Raw genomic sequence first — 19,565 nt, forward strand, 5'->3', positions numbered from 1 at the left:
TGGGGAGGCTGAGGCAGGAGGATTGTTGTGAGTTCGAGACCAGCCTGGCTACAAAGTGAGCTCAACACTAGCCTGAACTGCATAGGGAGACCCCGTCTCAAAAAAGACAAACAAAAACCCTCATAAAGTCAAACATGGCGGCATTCTGAGTTACTCAAGAGGTTGAGGCAGGAGGATCGTTTGAGCCCAGGATGATTGCTTAGGCCCAGCCTGGGCAGTACAGCAAGAACCTGTCTCGGGGGGAAAAAAAAGTAAGCCTCTCTATTTGGGGGTAGATTACCGCAGACCAGTTAACACATGAAACAACTAGAATGAATCATCAGAGATTGCAGTGTGTCTGCCAAATTATTATAACATTTTATCTACTCATTAAATTTATTTCATACTGAATTCTGATGTGCATGCTGGGAATGCAATAGTGACTGATTGCCACAAATGATATAGCATGTGCTTTTTTTTTTTGATGGTACTGGGGATTGAATTTACAACTTCGTACTTGTAAGGCAGGTGCTTATGCCACTGAGCTAAATCCCCGGCTCAATTGCCGGGGATGATATCCCTTTCCAGGGAGGAAAGGGAGATGGACTACAAACAAATTTACAAGTAAATGTATAATTGGTACCTGGTAATAAACACTATGGAGAAAAGGCAGGCTGTGCAAAAAGTAGAGTGTGTGGGGGGTTCTATTTTAAAGATGCAGAGGTTAGAGTAGCCCTTTCTAAAAAGACAAGTGAATAGAGCTGAGAGAAGTAAGGCAGACATCAAATCAACTAGTGGGTGACTAGTTAAAAGCACAGGGAACAGCTAATGCAGATTTGGAGAGGAGCAAGGTTGGAGGCCAGTTTGTTGCAGCAGAATGAGGAAAGGATGGAATGAGAAGTGATGAAGACAGAAACGTGGTGGAGGGGAAGGCTCCCTTCAGTGATGGGGAGAGTCCGGAGGGTTTTGAGCACAGGAGTGACATGATCTGACTTACATATTTTTCTTTTTTATCTTTTTGTACCAGCAATCAAATTTGTGACCTCATGCTTGCAGGCAAGTACTTGTGCTGCTGAGCTAAACCCCTGGCCTTTTTCTTTTTATTTTATTGGTACATTTTAGATACATATAATGGTAACATTCATTATAGGGAGTTTTTACCTGTACATGATATATCTTGTTTCTTTTTTTTTTTTTTTTCCCATTCCCTTCTCCTCCCTTCAAAACCTCTTTCCCTCCTTTTTTCTTTTTTTAAATTAAAGAATAAATTTGGGGCTGGAGATAGTTCAGCGGCATAAGCGCCTGCCTTGCAAGCAGGCAGTCATGAGTTCAATCCCTGGTACCGATAAAAAAGGAAAAAGACAAAAATAAATAAATAAATAAATTTAAATTTTTTAAAGAAAAAAATTAAATTTTTTAAATTAAAAAAATTTCTTTTTTTAAATTAAATGTACCAAGTTTATGGTACATTTTAGGTATACCTAAAATTATCACATTCATTATAGGGGATTTGATATAACTTGATTCTTTTTTTCCCATTCCCTTCCCCCCCACTTTAGCCCCTCTTTCTCTCCTTATTTACAAAAGCTTTGTTTCCATTCTATTCTTTATATTTCCTTGTTCCTTCTTTCCTTCCCTCTCTGCCCTGACTTGTTTCTCTTCTCATCTGAACATTTTCTTCCCACTTCCCAATATCTATTGTATATTTTGGTCCTTATTTACATTTTTGGTTTCTCATGGCAGAGGAACAATGTAATATTTACATATGTGTGTCTGCCTCATTTCACTTAAGAGTGTGGTCTCAGGTTAGGGATTTAGCCCAGTGGCACAGCGCCTGCCTGGCAAGTGTGAGGTCCTAAATTTGATTCCCAGTACAAAAAAAAAAAAAAAAAAAAAAAAAAAAAAAAAGTACAGTCTCAAGATGCATCCAATTAGCTAGAAAAGGATAAATCGTATTCTTTACCACAGAGCAGTACTCCACTGTTCAAAAAACCACATCTTCTTTATACATCCATCAGTTGATGGGCATTTGGGCTGTCTCCAAGATTTGGCTATTACAAACTATGCTGCTATAAACATGGGTGTGCACGTATTACTGTGGTATGATGCTTTTAATTCTTTTGGGAAAATACCAAGAAGGGGAAAATAAAAACTCTAGTTTTAGAGCTTTTTTTTGTTTGTTTGTCTTTTTCATTTTTATTGGTATCAGGGATGAAACTCACAACCACACACTTGCAAGGCAGGCGCTTATGCCGGTGAGCTAAATCCCCAGCCCCTGGTTTTTAAGAAATTTCCATGCTGGTATCCACAGTGGTTGCACCAGTCTACATTTCCAGCAACAGTGGAGAAGGGTTCTTTTTTTCTCCACAGACTCACCATCATTTTTTTTAAAAGCATTTGTTGTTAGTCAATTTTTTTTTTTAATCGGTACCGGGGATCGAACTCATGACCGCCTGCTTGGCAAGGTAGGTGCTTATGCCACTGAGCTAAATCCTCAGCCCCAATTTCTTGATAATAGATATTCTCCTGGGGTAAGAAATTATTTCTATTTGCATTTTGTGAATGACCAATGATACTGAACTTTTTTCTTATATTTATTTGCTGTTTGTATTTCTTCATTTGAGAAGTGTATATTCATTTCAGACTCCCATTTTTGGATAGGATCTTTAAAATGGGGGGGGGTCTGATTTTTTTTTTTTTTTTGTCTTTTTCATTTTTATCGGTAACAGGGATCGAACTCACAACTGCCTGCTTGCAAGGCAGGTGCTTATGCCAATGAGCTAAATCCCCAGCTCCTAGGGGGTCTGATTTTTTTGATTCTTTATATATCCCAAATATTAGTCCTTTGGATATTTATATATATACTTTTTTTGGTATTGGGGATGGAATCAGAAAATGATTCATAAAATTTACCATGTGTCAAATATTTTAATCCTAGAAGAACTAGCAAAATAAAAATAAAATTATGGTCACTTTTTATGTGTTTGTTTTGAGACAAGGTTTTGCTTTGTAGTGCAGGCTGGCACTAAACTCACTGTGTAGCACAGACTGGCCTTGAACTTGCGGTGATTCACCCTTCTGTCTCAGCTGTGTGCTAGGGTTATAGGCATACGTTTTCATGATTATCTTTCTGAAGGATTGTAATGCTTCAAGTTTAGGCCTTTTAGGGCCTAAAATATTACAGTTTACTAACTATGGTTTTACTTTTTAAAAAAAAATTAAATTAAATGGTAACATTAAATTTCATTTTAAGAAACTAGGGTCTCATATTGCCCAGGCTGACTCAAACCCCTGGGTGTAAGCAATCCTCCTGCCTCCGTCTCCCAAGTATCTACAGGCACGTGCTACCCTGTCTGGCAACTTCTTATGTGCTTATTTACAGTACTGGGCATTGAACCCAGGGTCTTTGCACATAATTACATACACAGCCCTTTCTTTTTCTTTTTTGTTTTTTATTTTGCAACAGGGTCTTGCTAAATTGCTCTGGGCTGGAACTTGTGATCCTCCTGCCTTAGCCTTGCAGAGTGCTGCAATTATAGGGAGGCACCACCACTTATAACTTCACCTTTATTTTTAAGCAAAAGGGACTGTACTTAAATCAAAGAATGTTCAATTTTTGTTAACTCAGATTCATCATGGAAATGTCCCAAATGACAGTACACAGTTATGAATTTTTCAGAGTACCAGGTCCCTCTATTATCAGTTTTGAAATGTTCCCAGACTGAAAAATTATATGGATGACACCTGAGTTCCACTGAGATCAGCTGAGCAGTAATGACCCAATTACAGCAGTCTTGAGGATTAAAGGAGAGAATATAATAGATGCTTAGTTAGTATATAACATGATGCCCATTTTTTTCAATAGATGTTTGCTGTTTGTTTTGTTTCTTTTTTTAGTGTTGGAAAGCTCAGAGCCTTCTGCATGCTGGGCAAATGCTCTACCAGTGAGCTACATCTCCTGCCTGCATTTGTAGATACTGTACATAGATACCCAGGAGACCCCTTCCCTTTGCCCATGTATCATCTTATGGTAAAATCAGATTCACAGCAGATTGGTGGAGGCCAAAGCCTTACAGAGCTGTCTGGCAGAGAAAAGCACTGATAATCCAGGTCCTGAGTTCTTTGGTGGGTGTAAAGTTTACAAAAGGTGTCTTCCTTTGACCCTGACAAGAGGAAACCTTGGTTGGCCCTGTACTTTTTTATTTTTGTTTTTTTGTGTGTGAATATTTCAAAATGATCATTTAAACCTTAGGGATAAAGCCAAAAAACTGCTGTTTTTGCTCAAGAGTAAGTACATCTTTTCTATTGTCCTCATATAAAATCGTAAATTGATTTAATCATTCCTCAAAGTGTGAGTTTTCTCTCAGTACCAAGCAACCACCACACACACATGAAATACTTATTTGCAAATGTAATAATTTTCCTGGCTCATCCAATATGCAGTGCACCAGACCCATACTTCAAAAAGCTTCGCATAGGAACAAATATATAGAAAGAGTAAAAGTACTAATGAATACATGGTTCAAAACAAAAACTATGTACAGCCACCGGCAGCCTCTGTTACTTAGAACTTGGCACTTACTCTAACCAGAAACTCTAAGCATCTGCCCTGGTAATCTACACCTAGCCCCAGGGAAATGCTATTCCACATTTCTTGTGCTGTGTCCTCAAAACAAAAGGCAATTGTGTCTAAAGGTCACAAAGACTTGGGATTTGTGATGTTATTGACATTTGAAAGGGGCATTGCTTCAGAATACAGGAGGACTTGAGTAATGGAATTTCTTGTATTTAAGGGGGAAACTAAATTATTTTATTGAATCCTTTCCCATGTGAGGGCAAGGCGAGCATATGCGTGTGTGCATGCATGCGTGTGTGCGTGCATGCATGCGTGTGTGCATGCACGCGCGCATGTGAAGATAGTACTGGGGATTGAACCCAGGGTCTTCACACTGAACTGTATCCGTGGCCCTTTTTATTCTCTGATAGGGTCTCATTAATTTACCCAATGTTGGCCTCAGACTTTTGATCCTCTCACATCAGCCTCTATGTGCCAGAATTAGAGGTACATGACTTCAGTCTTGGCTGGATTTGCTTTATTTCTTATTTTTTGAGACAGGGGCTTGCTTTGAGTGCAGACTGGCCTTAAACTTATGTAGCCCAGGCTGCTCTCAAACTGGTAGGTTCCTGCCTCAGCCGCTTGAGTGCTAAGATTACAGACATGTGCCACCAGATTCCACTGGATTTGCTTCAGATAAAACATGGAGTGCTCTGGAAGAATAAACTCAGGCAACAAAGGTGCCCAATAAAGACCAAATCAGAGTCTTTGGCAAAAAATGAATTTGTTTTTGTTTTGCTATGTAGCTCACGTTGATTTTGAGCTCACTTATGTAGCTCAAAGTGGTATCTAACTCATGGCAGTCCTCTTTCCTCAGCCTTTCAAATTCTGGAATTACAAGCATATTACAAGCATGTGCCACTACACTTGACTTGTTTTTTTTTTTTTTTTTTTTTTGTACCAGGGCTCAAACTCAGACTGCGCTCTTGCAAGGCAGGCACTTATGCCGCTGAGCTAAATCCCCGGCCCTTGTTTTTTATTTTTTGTGACAGGGTCTTGCTATGTAGTTCATGCTGGCCTTGAACTCCTTGTGAAGTCTCCAGTGGTCTTCCCAATGCTGAGATCAATGCTACACCCAGCTTTAAATTTTAAAAAAATTAAAATTTTAGAGACTTTTTTTTTCTAAATTGAGATTATTTTTTGATAGCTTGATGTACATAGTCAAAAAGGATTTTTGAACAAATAAAGCAGCACACTGCCATCTTGTTTTTCTTTTTCTCCTTTTTTTTTTTTTTTTTTAAATGTATGTGTTTCTGGCCTGTTGTATGTTAGGCAAATGCTCTGCCACGGAGCTATATCCCCAGTCCTTTGAACGCGTCGTACTGCGCCAAGTGCAGGGATTCCAAATGCTCCTGGCAGTGGGCTGACCCTCATAGAGTATGCAGTCTGTGGTGGGCTGAAGCAGATACAAAGGTGTTGTGCAGAGAGAGGAGAATGGTCTCTACCCCAGGTTTGAGGCTCTCAAGCAAGGATTCCCTACCGGTGCCTTAGTTGTTCCTGCTGAGTAGGCTGAGTAGTCCAGGAGGCTGAATGTTGGAGCAGGCTAGAGGACTCCAGAACAAACTCGTTACACTTAATTATTTTTCCAGCTTAGAAAAGTAATATACATTTTTTTTTTTTTTTTTTTTGTCTTTTTCCTTTTTATCGGTACCGGGGATCGAACTCACGACTGCCTGCTTGCAAGGCAGGCGCTTATGCCGCTGAGCTAAATCCCCAGCCCCCTAAAAATAATATACATTTTTGATAAAACGTTCTAACAAAAACAGGGAAGTTCTTAGGTGATCCTCCCTATTCCTGCTCACCATCCATTCCTGTAAAATCCGGAGCCAGGAGCGCTGACAAGGTTTGGAAGCAAAGGGCAATACTCATCCTCCTCCAACCAATAGGGGGCAACAGGCTGAAAACTTTGGGGCCGGCGCTGCCTCTCTTCGATACGTCGTAGGCGTAAGCGGCCGCGCTACATACTGCGCCTGCGCACGAAGTCCGGCCTTTTTCCCCCTGTAGCGCTGGTGGGCCTGCAGGTCTGTGAAGAGCCGCGGACGCGGGTCTCTAATACACAGGATGGTAAGTGGGCATCTCAGTCTCAGGGGTGCGGATGCACAGGGGTTCCCTGCCCGTGCCCGAAGGCTAGCGTAGAGCCCGTCTTAGACTGTGCAGAGGTTGGATGGCGTTAGATTCTCGGTTGTCCTGTGCTTGGGCTGTGGCTCCCAGCGTGGCCTTAATGGCTGCCGCCCAGTGCGCAAGTTTTGGGGGGAGGGGTAGGCGAGGAGGGGTACTCAAGCTGGAACCCTGGACCCGGACAGGGTCTTTAGGCTTCCAGCAGATGTATTGCTGAATGGTCAGAAAGGGCACCGGCAGCAGGCGGGCGGGGGAAGTTGCTTGTCTTTGGCTCCAGGTGGAGGATGCCGGTGTGGAGGCGGAGTGCGCGCGCCTTTGGCCTTGGCTCGGCCTCCAGTTGCTTCGTGCGTTTTCCAGGAGAGCGTTGTATGCAGCCAGTCTTTCAGAAAGTTTTTGTTCTTGGGCATAACAGCTGGTTTTTGTTGAAGCCAAGCCTGTTGGCTCTGGGAGTCCGTGGCCCATTCCCTAGATGGCCCATGGAAGAATCCCGGAAGGGCGATCATTTCATTTGTGGTACGCATCACCTGCTGCTTTTAGTTAATCGCTGATGAAAGTTATAAATGATTATTGGGAGAGGACCCCAGAGGTGGGATGAAATACTGCTTTAGTTGGGAGTAAGGGATATTTTAATGGGAATTGTTTGCTGATTTTGCTCTTGCTGGTTAAGTATGGTGGCAGGCGGGTTAGATACGGAGGAAATGAGAAGTTTGCAGTTATCTGAGGGTCTGTAAAGTGGAAAATGCAGTGTTCAGAACGGATGGACGTTTGACAGCTGTGCGAATAAGTGGTTCGCCAAGGTTGGCACTATTTGTCAATGAGGAAACACGTAGCGAAATTGTTTAAAAACTGACATTAATTTTGTATCTGTTGAATTTAATAAATGGGAGCCTGCGTTTTGTATGTTACTTCTTGTTAAGTTTGTAAGGAGCCGCCTTTACTGTGCTGTGTAAAACTTGGTGACAGGTGAAAAGTACAACAGTGTATTGATTCCAGTAAGAAACAGGGGCTGCAAAAGTTGACAATTGTTTGTATTTGCTCTTGAAAAATTACTTTGTTAATGTGGTTAGCTCATGTCAGAAGTATAGGTTAAAATTATCAAGATTTTAATAATACTCTTTTTTTTTTTAAAGGGTTTTGTTAAAGTTGTCAAGAATAAGGCCTACTTTAAGAGATACCAAGTGAAGTTTAGAAGAAGACGAGGTATGGAGAGATTTTTCTTTTTTCTTTTTTTTGTCTTTGAGACAGGGCGTCACTGTGCAGTTCAGGTTGGACTTGATCTCATATTGTAGCCCAGGCTGATCTTGAACTTGCAGTGATCCTCTTTCCTCAGCCTCCCAAGTGCTGGTATTACAGGTGTAGACCACCACATCCTGCTCAAGTATTCGTTTTCTAAGCGTTAAAACAATGCTGTTTATAATACAGCAACCCTTACTTTTTTTCTTTCTCTTTCAGAGGGCAAAACTGACTACTATGCTCGCGTTTTCTAAGCGTTAAAACAATGCTGTTTATAATACAGCAACCCTTACTTTTTTTCTTTCTCTTTCAGAGGGCAAAACTGACTACTATGCTCGGAAACGCTTGGTGATCCAAGACAAAAATAAGTACAACACACCTAAATACAGGATGATAGTTCGTGTAACTAACAGAGATATCATTTGTCAGGTAAGTTGTGTTCTACTCAGGCAGTGGGTAGTAATAAAAATCTAGTCCCCTTCACTCACTGTGCTAGAGAAGGTGTATTTGGGAAGCAAAGAACCTGATAAAATAGGTTAGGTGGGTTGTTGAGTGGTTCGTTTGCTTTTAGTAGGTCTAGACTTGAAGATTAGGTAACCAGTATTTTAAAACTGGAAGATCAGCTATATTTGGACAACTAGACCCATTTTTATCTTGCTTCTACTTTTTTTTTTTTTTTTCTCTGTCTTTTTGAGATAGGGTCTCATTATGCAGTTCAGGCTGGCTTTAAGCTCACTTTGTAACCCAGGCTAGTCTCAAACTCCCAATGATCTTTCTGTCTCAGCCTTCTGAGTGCTGAGATTACAGGCATGAGCCACCATACCTGGCATCACTTCCACTTTCTAATTTTAAGGATTTAAAGAGGCTTTTATGTACGTGAGTATGGTGGGGAAATAAACAAAGCAAGCAGAAGGTTCTTTCATCCCATTTTTCAGTACAAATTTGTCCTTGGCTAACTCCTGACTTTTGCCGTTTGACTTTACATGCCATTTAAGTTATTAAAGAGGTTTATAGCTGCTTATTGTTTGACACAGACTTTAATACAAAAAGTGCTATTTGAGCATTTAAAAAGTACCAGTTCATCAGGTTCTAGAACTAGGGGACATTTTTTTTTTTTCCTTTTTTTTCTTTTTATCGGTACCGGGGATCGAACTCACGACTGCCTGCTTGCAAGGCAGGTGCTTATGCCACTGAGCTAAATCCCCAGCCCCTTAGGGGACATTTTGATAGTTGAGATTTGCCAGTCTTTTGTAAGAGGCAGGCAAATCTGGGTTTTTGTTTTGTTTTGTGTTGTTTGGAGACAAATTTTATGTAATTTCGGCTGGCCTTGAACATATTATGTAGCCCAGGCTGGCCTTAAACTCACAGCACTCCGCCTGTGTCAGCCTCCTGAGTGCTGGGATTACCGGCGTGTGACACCACGCTGGGCTGGCAAATCCATTTTCTGCACGTTGTTCACTTCGAAGTCAGTGTCTTCATATCTACATTCAGGTACTAAACATGAGGTCTCTGAAACTGTTGAATTTAGCCTAAGTTCAAAAGTGTTTAAAATAAATGGGATTCCCTTTGAACTTTTTAAAAGTGTCTCACTAGTTTACTAGTTAATGCATCTGAGAACTGTTTCTGCCTCTAGAGTAAGGAACTAGAGTATAATTTTTCAAAGCATCTGTCTATTTGGAAATTTTGACATTGGTCATGTTTGAAAATACGTCCACCTTATATACAGCTCCTTAACTGTTACAGTTGACCAAGTCATAAATTGTAGTTGGAGATGAGTGGGTTTAAAACATTTTAAGTGATACAGATCTGTGTCTGTTGAGGGTTTTAAAAAAAATTTCCTTTGAAGAAAACAGGACAAATAATGAAACAGTGAAAGCAACAGATTACTAACCTGACTTTTCTTTTGCCTAGATTGCTTATGCCCGTATTGAAGGGGATATGATAGTCTGTGCAGCATATGCACATGAACTACCAAAGTATGGTGTGAAAGTTGGCCTAACAAATTATGCTGCAGCATACTGTACTGGCCTGCTGCTGGCCCGCAGGGTATGTATAAAGAGACTTTGCTATGTTAGCTTGTTGAGATGAGCTGGTTGTTTGGAATTGCCTTTGGGATGTTTGTATGTGGGTAAGAGACTCCAGTGGGGTTTCTAGCAATGTTTACTCTTGCATGGCTTAACAAGGAAGATGATTTTATAAATACAAAGTGTGAGATGGCAACACAGTTTTTAGTTATCTGGATGAAGCACTTGTCTTTCTACTTTGTCTCCTGCAGGTGGGTATATCTGGACCAGCTGTAGAAAAGAATTTTCTACAGTAGTGTTAGATATGGAATTTGTCTGGTGGGGTAGTCACTAATATCCTATTTTAAACACTAGAAATGTGGCTAATGCTATTGAACCGATTTTTTTTGGGGGGGAGGGGAGACAAGGTCTCTGTATGATTGAGGCTGGCCTTAAACTCATGTGGTACAGAATAGTCTGAAATTTACTATACTTCAGATTTGTGTGAATTTCAACTTAAATTTGAAAAGCCACTTGTGAGTAGTGGCTACTTAACTAGTGAGGATTGGCTAATCAAAGGTATAGCATACATTAAAAATGCAGATTTAGGGGCTGGGGATTTAGCTCAGCGGCATAAAGCGCCTGCCTTGCAAACAGGCGAGAGTTCAATCCCTGATACCGATAAAAAGGAAAAAGACAAAAAAAAAAAAATGCGGATTTAGCCGGGCGTGGTGGCTCATGCCTGTAATCCCAGCACTCTGGGAGGCTGGGAGTTGGAGACCAGCCTCAGCTACAAAGGGAGCTCAAGGCCAGCCTGAACTCCATAGAGAGACCCTGTCTCGAAAAGACAAAAAACAAAACAAAAACAAAAACAAAAAAAACTCTGACTTGCGGGGATTATACTCAAGGTATATTGAGAATTTGTATTTTGATAGGATGTAATTCGTGCACATTAAAATTTGAAAAGTACTATCTTAAATGCATGGGCATTGATGGAAAGTTTCATTTTTGGAGTTATATTAATGCAGGTTGGGAATGAAAACGCAATTTTGCTGTTTTTTTGTTATCTTAGTTACTGTTTTATAGTACAGTTGTCAAGCATATGCAATATGCATTAGTGTTCCATATCATTGACAATAAACATGTTTGAGTAAGGGGCAATATTATATATGACAGCAACTTGGTGCAAAAGTACAAGCTTGGTAAAACTGGCTAGATGACAGTGTGCCACTAGCAGTGATCCAAATTAAAATAACATTTGGAGAGTATGGTACAAATGATGTTTTCTTCTGCCCAGGAACCTGCCTTTAAAATTTTGTTCCAGATCATTATACAAACCATATGCAATTTTATATTTAATTGTTGGATCATTGCCAAATAAGATTGAAAAATGTGGAGATTATTTCTTTTGAGTAAATGTAAGGATCAAATTAAGTGTTACATAGTTGTGAAATGTTTTAATTTTAAAGTGGTTAAATAGGCATTAATATCTGCTTCTTTAATAGCTTCTCAATAGGTTTGGCATGGATAAGATCTATGAAGGCCAGGTGGAGGTGACTGGAGATGAATACAATGTGGAAAGCATTGATGGTAAACCTGGTGCCTTCACCTGCTATTTGGATGCAGGCCTTGCCAGAACTACAACTGGCAATAAAGTTTTTGGAGCTCTCAAGGGTGCTGTGGATGGAGGTTTGTCTATCCCTCACAGGTAATAGTATTTAAGACCTCGTACTTTGACCCCGTTGTTTTCCTTGATTCTACCTAGTGTAGAGATTACTTAAGAGTACTAAAATAGCTATCATTGGATACCCACTCTATGTTGGTACTATGCAAAAGGAACCTCACATGGCAGGAGGGAATTGTAACCCATAAAGAGACTTGGGGCTCAGAGGCAGTGGTTTGTCCAAGGTTTTGGAGCTAGTAAGTGGAAGACTGGGGTAGGAGCTATAATCTTTTGCATTTGATTTAATTTTGTTTAGAAATGAACAACTGTTCCTGCTCTGTGCATTTTCCTTTGATATATGGGTTAAAATGGGTCTAAAAGGCTTATGTAAGATTCCTAAACATTCAATTGAAAATAGAATTTCAGGCAATTCTTTTTTTTTTTTTTCTTTTTCTTTTTTTTTTGTCTTTTTCATTTTTACCAGTACCAGGGATCGAACTCACGACCGCCTGCTTACAAGGCAGGTGCTTATGCCACTGAGCTAAATCCCCAGCCCCTCAGGCAATTCTTGGTAGCTTCTTTGGTTTGAGTTGTTGAATAGAGGTATATTGACCCTCATCTTCAGATTGAACTGGGGGCCTTAGTACTGAACTACATCTTGGTCTTATTTTTTATTTTGAGACAGGTCCTTTTTTGCTAAGGTGCCTTTACTGACCTTAAACAGTGGTTCTCTTGCCTTAGATTCCCAGAGTGCTGGGGTTACAGGCATGGGCCACCATTTGGCTCATCTGCTGTGTGTTTTTGCATGTTTGTTACTGTTGTAAACAGTATGCAATTTTATATTTAATTGTAAATTCATCTCTGATTAGAAACAAGTTAATGAGATACAAAGTATCTCATTGGAGGATTTCCTTAATCTTGTAGAAATCATTTATTCCCCTTTCCTTTGAGGCCTAAGAAATTACAGGATTTGGGAGATAAGTTTTGAAACCCTTTCCTGTGCTAATACAGATAGTGATAAACAGCCTTGGTAATTGTTTTAAAGGTCTTTGTGGCAGGGTGCAGAGGTATCCACCTGTGTATGGAAGTCTTAAGGCAGGATGATTACACTTGAACCCCCAGGGGTTTGGAACCTTCGGAGGAAGGGTGTTGTATGTTTTTCTATTCTGGAATTCAGTGGTAAGCTGCCAAATGATGATAGTCTACAAACTGAGCAGTCAGTAGTTGGTCCTTTGATTGCATATGATATAATAATTGTTTCAAGACGGGACTGATGGCAGCTACTAAAATGCATTACTGTCAGTGAACTTATTTTAGTTAATCTGTACTAAACTATGAAAATAATTTATTTTAGTACCAAACGATTCCCTGGTTATGATTCGGAAAGTAAGGAGTTCAATGCAGAAGTACATCGGAAGCACATCATGGGTCAGAATGTTGCAGATTATATGCGTTACCTGATGGAAGAAGATGAAGATGCTTACAAGAAACAGTTCTCTCAGTACATAAAGAACAATGTAACTCCAGATATGGTAAATTTACCTAAAAATGCTTGTATATTCATTTTATATAAACAAGTTTGTTGGGTTACATTTGTTTCAGGCTAGCAGTTGAAAATTAAAGATGGTATGTTTTGTAGGTATGGTAGATTCACATAGTTGATCTTTTCTTAAATTGAGAATGTTGAATGAGGGTAGATTAAGCATTCAATTAGTATTAACTCTTGGGGATGCAGTATAAGCAATGAGCTAAAGTTATCAGGTTAATCTTTTAGATACTTAAGCGTGGCATGCTTTAAGTACTTAAGGCCTTTGATGCCTTTTAGGTTTTGGCTGTTCTGTATTTATAGATCTCATCCTGTAACCACGGGATTTGTAATTACTTTGATATAAAGGGTTAAGTACTAAGCACTTAATTTTGAGGAGGAAGAAAGTTCTTCATAGCAAATACGTGCTATATTCTGGACTACGAATACCCCAGGCGTAAATACAAAAAGGGAGCCTTACAGACTCTTGTGCATGACGTTGCACAAAAGGGGGAACCATGTTGCAAAAGTTAAATGTTGGAAATTTGTCAGCCCCAAAATTGAATTTCTCTGGCTACCTCTTTTAAAAGACATTGGACTAATTGAAGATTACAGTGCCAGTTTTGAAGTTGTAGTGAAAATGTAGAACCCAAATTAGATTATTACAACTGTAAAACTACACATAAGTTGTTTGTAATTGTTAGGTCTTTTCTGTTTAGAGCGTTTTAGTTTGTTTCTATTAAGAATAGCTGTTCTTGTAGACTGTTACTTTACCTGGCCTGCACAGTATCTCTTCCTAAGCCATAATCTTGATGTGTTATGTTGCAGTTGTTCAGAACATCCACTTCCAGCCTGTTTGCGCTTTCAGATACTCATTTGTTGATGGCTTCCTTGTTTTAGGGGCAGATTTGAGGAGCTAGGAATTGAACCCAGGCCCTTTTGCATGCTGTTCACATACTTTATCACTGAGCTACAGCCTCAGCCCCTTGCTCATTAATTTTGTCTGTGGTAGCCTCTTCCTCCTTTGTACCTGGTGAAATCCTCTGCAGACATCAAAACAGGATTATAGGTGGAAAAGAATCAGCCTTAAAAACTAGAGATCAGAGAAGCCACTGAGCAAGAGAACAGTAATGCCAGCTAAAGCAAATAGGCTGATTGGGGCTGGTTTTTTTTCTCCCCTGGTTGTGGGCTGACATTTTTGAGCTGTAGTTTTTTTTCAAGGCTGATTTTCTGACTAGGGTTGTCTCTTGGAAGTAGAGAAAGTAACTATGTTGCTGATGACCGAACCCAGGTTTTTCTTTTTTTTTTTTTTTTTTTTTTTTTAATGACTTGGTCTTATCAGTGTAGTTCAGACTTGACCTTGAACTATGTAGCTTGGGCTGAGTTTGAACTCTTGTCTTAGCCTCCCAGGTCCTGGGGTACAGGAGTATGCCATGCCTAGCCCTCATGCTTTTTAGTTTTATTTTGACATAGGTTTTGCTAAATTACCTGGGTTGGCCTTGAACTTGAAATCTTTGTGCCTTCTTAAGTATTTGGGATTAGAGGTGTCATCCACAGTTACTCACAATTAACTTTGCTGGGCTGGGGATTTAGCTCAGTGGCATAAGTGCTTGCCTGGCAAGCATGAGGTCATGATTTCAATCCCCAGTACCATAAGAAAAAAAATTATGCTAGGTGGTTAAAGCCTTTTGTGGTTGGGGGTATACTGAAGATGGAATCCAAGTACTGAGCTGTGTGAGCTATATTCCCTGTGTTTTGTTTGTTTTTTTGAAATAAGATTTTGCCCTGTAGTTTAGGCTGCCCTTGGATTCACTAGGTAGCCCAGACTGGCCTCAAGTTTGCAGTGATCCTTCTGCCTCAGCTTCCTGAGTGCTGGGATTACAGGTATGCACTGCTATACCTGGCTCCTCAGCCTTTTTTTAAAAAAAAGTGTCATGTTTGTTTTCCTTAATGCTAAAAATATGCCGTACCACTGAGCCAAACAATTGTTATATCTAGAAGTTGTCACTGGATTTTAAAAATGAGCTATGGAAAAAAATTGCCCAATGAAAAATCAAAATTGATGACTTCAGAGTTTCTAGAAAATCCAGACCTTTTGACTTGAAGGGACGTTATATTACTTAGAAATGCAGTTAACAAAAGAATTTAACAGTTACTTATTGGTCTTTATTGTCCTGTACTTGGTCTGAATGAAGCTATGTCAGGAAAAGTTGGCTTACCTTTAGGACATTAAGCAAGGACTGATACTGACTTAGGTTATTTCCTTTTGAGAACCAAGGTTAGAGAGGCAAAGCAAGTAGTAGAACACTTTGTCTTAATACAGTAGGGCATATGAAATGAAACCAAGTACTGTTTGCTTTCCTTTGTTTCAGATGGAGGAGATGTATAAGAAAGCTCATGCTGCTATACGAGAGAATCCAGTCTATAAAAAGAAGCCGAAGAGAGAAGTTAAAAAGAAGAGGTACGTATCTTTCTGTCTTGAGAATTTTAGTGTGGGTCTCACATGCCTTGTTCCATTTTGTGGATCAGGCTTTCAGTGAGGTTGTGCAAACTCGATCACTAGCTCTGCATGATGTGGCAGAAGCTAAGGGAACCAGGTTTGCTAAAGTAATTGTGGTGATAGGACTGTATTAGCCTCAGAAGCTACTGGGGTAGTTCGTTCTATCCTCATATAGTACAAGAATCAATGACTGCATTTTAAAATGGCTATATCTCAGTAATTAAAAAATAATATATGCACACTTAGCCATTGTACTATCATTTTTTTATGTTTACATTTTGGACCCTGTGATAATATGACAAAGTGCTTGGGAAAGTTAGCTTAAGAAAATGTATTAGAACTGAGATTAACCTCCATCTGATAGTCTGTCATTTTCAGCTGAAGTTAATATTCTGTATCCTTTTTAGCTATGGTTTTAAAAAAATATATTCTTGTTTTATAGGTGGAACCGTCCCAAAATGTCACTTGCCCAGAAGAAAGATCGGGTAGCTCAAAAGAAAGCAAGCTTCCTCAGAGCTCAGGAACGGGCTGCGGAGAGTTAAAAATTTCTATCAAGACTTTTCAGATAAAGACCAATAAATTTATTCAGATAAAGACCAATAAATTAAGCTCTGTGTTAAGCTCTTATAACGAGAGTCTAGGAAATAAACTGAAGCAAAGGAGTTGACAGGTTTTCTTTTCTCCAAGAAAAAGGTGTAATTTTTTCCAGAAAAAAACATCTTGTTGATGCCAGCAAAGTTCATACCTATTTCTTGGGCTTCTGTTCTCTTTATTATCCCTCAGATTCTAAGTTTGACAAGCACAACAACAGACCAACAGTGATCACTATAAGTATTTCTTCTGTCCATTTGTTAACAACAGATCATTAGAGGGAAGAAAACATCTCAAAGTATACAATCTTAAAGGAAATAAAACTGCCTTTAAATTTTTGAGAGCAAATGAAGATCACAGATTTAATACATTCATGTTAACTAAGATAAACCTGTAAACAGAAAGTATGCTGTTGTCTTCAGTTTGAAGAGGAGGTGTTGAATTTTATGGAGCTGTTAAGGGTACATGCCAGATCTGACTGAAAATACATGGGAAAGGATCAAAAGTTAAGTTTTCCATATCGGGTTTATGTGGGAAAAAATAATTGGATAAATTTACAGATGTCTTAAACAGCTCTTTAGTCCACAGCAAACACTGAAAATGGGAAATTAAAGGTCTGTTTTAATCTTGATCTTAATCACACTTTCCCCGTAGCTCAAATGCAGGGTAAATGAATTTTTGGTTATGTGGTCTTAAGATGTCAGGGTTTTTTTTTTTTTTTTTTTTGTAATTGTCAGTTTCGCAGGGCTGGGCTCAAACCCAGGACCTTAAGCATCTACCACTGAGCTACATTCCAAGCCCAAGGGGTTGGGGATTTAGCTCAGGGGCATAAGCACCTGCCTTGCAAGCAGGCAGTCATGAGTTCAATCCCTGGTTCCGATAAAAATAAAAGACAAAAAAACCAAGCCCAAGGGTTTTTTAGGAGCTTGGTAGTAGCCTTAGGCTAAGTGGACTCATCCAACTTTTTTTTTGAGGCAGGTTTATGTTAGGCAGTTGAGGCTGTTATTAAAACCCTAGCCTAGGTTGGCCTTGAATGTGATCCTCCTGTCTCTTGAGTGTTGCCAATTACAGGCATGTACCACCATGCCCAGTCCCATGCAATCTAGGCTGGTGAAAACTTACCTAATTTCAGCCACTAAAATTGCTAATTGCATATTGTCAGGTAAAAAACGGAATGTTTCTCAGCAGTGAATGAGGTTAAGTGTAAGTAGTATTATAAACCATGCTATTAACCCAACATCTATTTTATAAAGGAGCAATTTTAATTAACCTGCTTTGCAGTCTCATTAATGTGCAAATGTTACCATGCTAAGACATTAGTAAGTTTGTATAAACTTTAAACAGCAGCTTCAATGCAAACAATGTTTCCAGCAATGGTAGTTTGGGTAATACAAATCTACAAAACACTCACTGTTGATGAGACTTTTCACAGCTTTTTTTTTTAAGTCACTAGTCAAAATAGTTACAGAGTGAATGGAATTGGCAAATGTAACAGGATTCTTAAAGTGGAATTGGCATACTGCAGTGTCTCTAGTCCCAATGCACAGGCAAGGCAAAATCACTGGTATCTAGGAGTCTGTTCCAACCTGGGCAACAGAGCAAGACCCCATCTCAAAAAACAAAAAGGAGTGAAATCTTGATATGGTGATGTGTATTGCCTGCTGTTACTTCCACAATCGTGTTTAAAATGGCTTAACGCCCCAGGAGAAAATCTGAATCAAGCCATTCTTTTAAATGCTCAAAATGGATATTCAAAAGTGGTAAGTATCCTACAATGGTAACTGTCCAAATTAAGAGTCATTTGTGTAGGAAATTTTCTTCCACAATAATGTTTTTAGGTTATTTAGTATTAAAGAGTGTTCCATTTCCATTTGGTTTGCTGTGACTTTGAGAGCAATACAAGAATAAAGCTGCTTTTCTAATTCTTCACGAATTTCACTTGGAGCACCACGCAACAGGTAGTCTTTGAGTAGCTGACAGGCTTTTGCCAAGTTTGGTTGTATTACTTCTGAAGTACATTTCATTGTATTCTGATCACAGCTAGTTCTACAATCCGTACCATAGACACAATCCAGGTCAGACTCACAGTGACGATCCTTGATAAGTTCTTTCAGGTTTGTCTCTGGCACAATTTTTCTCATATCCACCATTTTCAAATCATACTTATCATTATATCCTAGGTTTTTGGCACTCGTATCACACATGAGAAAGTTTCCATAGGGGCCATGGAAGACATCTTCCACAAATTCTAGAAGTCCTATAGCTATTTTAGCCTTTCTAGGCCATGATGGTGTGAACAGCTGATCCATACTTCTTCTGAACCCAGATGGAATAAAAAGCTCAATGACCCATGGGAGGCTCACTCCATAAAGAGAGGTATATTCAACACTTTCTATCACATAAAGGTCACCGCAGAATCCCATTAGTTTGGGAGTATGTTCTTTATCTTGAAGTATCACCATGAGAAGAAATTCATTTAACTGGAGGAGTGCCCACGCTGACTTCGCTTCTCCTAAGGATACCTGGCCATCTTTGTCTCCGTCAGCAACCGTCAAGATGAGATTAACCAGTTGAGAGAGATTTCCTTGGTCACCCAATTTTGCCTGTCAAGACCAGAATCAGGCAGTTATAAAGAAGGAAGGAAGGGTGTTTCTTGTTAATATGCTAAATTGTCTGGGCAATTTTACCATGGTAGTAATTGTCCTGCTACTGAATCCCCATAAAGGAGTTTATAAATTACATCTCCAAAAGTGATGTTTTATAAGAAATTAGAATATTCTTTAGGTAACTGCAATAAATCTCTTTCCCTCCCCTTCTCTTTCTTTCTCTCCCTCTGCCTTCCTGTCTCTTTCTTTCCTTTTTAAATTTTTTTGCTTTACTTTTATTTATTTTAAAAAGAAAAAAAAGGATAGAAATGATACAGAATTTTCAAAAAAAAAAAAAAAAACCCAGGAAATTAACAGTAGTTAATATATTGCATTTGTTATTTTAGAAGTAGCTGTTGCGGCTGGGGATTTAGCTCAGTGGCATAAGCGCCTGCCTTGCAAGCAGGCAGTCATGAGTTCGATCCCTGGTACCAATAAAAAAAAAAAAAAAAAAAAAAAAAAAAAAAAAAAAAAAAAAAGAAGTAGCTGTTTCTTTCTGAGCCAGAGTCTCAGACTGGCTTTGAACTCTATTGCTGAGGCTGGTCTCAAACGTACAGTGATCCTCCTGTGTCAGCTTCCCAGATACTGTGATTATAGGTATATACCACTTTAAATGTGTCCTTCAGCCCTCTCAGATCCTTTGTATAGTACCAAGACACTGAGTAATTATTTTTTGTCTTATAATTTATTTCC

At 39.3% G+C, this 19,565-nt stretch overlaps 2 protein-coding genes and 2 non-coding genes across 8 annotated transcripts in view; 3 read left to right on the forward strand and 1 right to left on the reverse strand.

The window, feature by feature from the left end:
* Positions 1–6,531: 6,531 nt before the first annotated feature.
* Rpl5 (ribosomal protein L5) lies at positions 6,532–16,298 on the forward strand. 2 transcript variants are annotated; one of them, XM_003479159.5, is made up of 8 exons: positions 6,532–6,658; positions 7,843–7,912; positions 8,259–8,374; positions 9,857–9,991; positions 11,454–11,656; positions 12,966–13,143; positions 15,509–15,597; positions 16,079–16,298. In XM_003479159.5, the coding sequence occupies exons 1-8, from the start codon at positions 6,656–6,658 to the stop codon at positions 16,176–16,178; spliced, it is 894 nt and encodes a 297-aa protein (XP_003479207.1). In that variant the 5' UTR covers positions 6,532–6,655; the 3' UTR covers positions 16,179–16,298. The 2 variants fall into 2 exon arrangements, with proteins under 2 accessions (XP_003479207.1, XP_063110355.1); XM_063254285.1 differs by having other exon boundaries at positions 12,966–13,140.
* LOC111754312 (small nucleolar RNA SNORD21) lies at positions 12,798–12,892 on the forward strand. The gene has a single exon (XR_002789016.1). It is a non-coding gene; the product is annotated as a small nucleolar RNA SNORD21 (small nucleolar RNA).
* On the forward strand, positions 15,681–15,813 carry LOC111754314 (small nucleolar RNA SNORA66). The gene has a single exon (XR_002789018.1). It is a non-coding gene; the product is annotated as a small nucleolar RNA SNORA66 (small nucleolar RNA).
* The window catches only part of Dipk1a (divergent protein kinase domain 1A), a 106,062-nt gene continuing 102,691 nt past the window's right edge, over positions 16,195–19,565 (reverse strand). For all 4 annotated transcript variants that reach the window (XM_063254272.1, XM_003478939.5, XM_063254255.1 and 1 more), the window contains one exon: positions 16,195–18,830. In XM_063254272.1, coding sequence (XP_063110342.1) covers positions 18,018–18,830 — 813 coding nt within the window. In that variant the 3' untranslated portion in view covers positions 16,195–18,017. The remainder of the gene's footprint in view (positions 18,831–19,565) is intronic.

The sequence above is a fragment of the Cavia porcellus genome, unplaced genomic scaffold, assembly GCF_034190915.1.
Source record: "Cavia porcellus strain 051 isolate PalLab524CR breed Dunkin Hartley unplaced genomic scaffold, mCavPor4.1 scaffold_1, whole genome shotgun sequence".
Lineage (NCBI taxonomy): Eukaryota > Metazoa > Chordata > Mammalia > Rodentia > Caviidae > Cavia > Cavia porcellus.

Bases quoted from the DNA above. Each gene is read 5' to 3' on its own strand.
- Rpl5 (XM_003479159.5), top strand. The intron at 8,375-9,856 runs GTAAGTTGTGTT...TCTTTTGCCTAG, and splicing joins ACAGAGATATCATTTGTCAG to ATTGCTTATGCCCGTATTGA. The intron at 11,657-12,965 runs GTAATAGTATTT...AATTTATTTTAG, and splicing joins GGTTTGTCTATCCCTCACAG to TACCAAACGATTCCCTGGTT.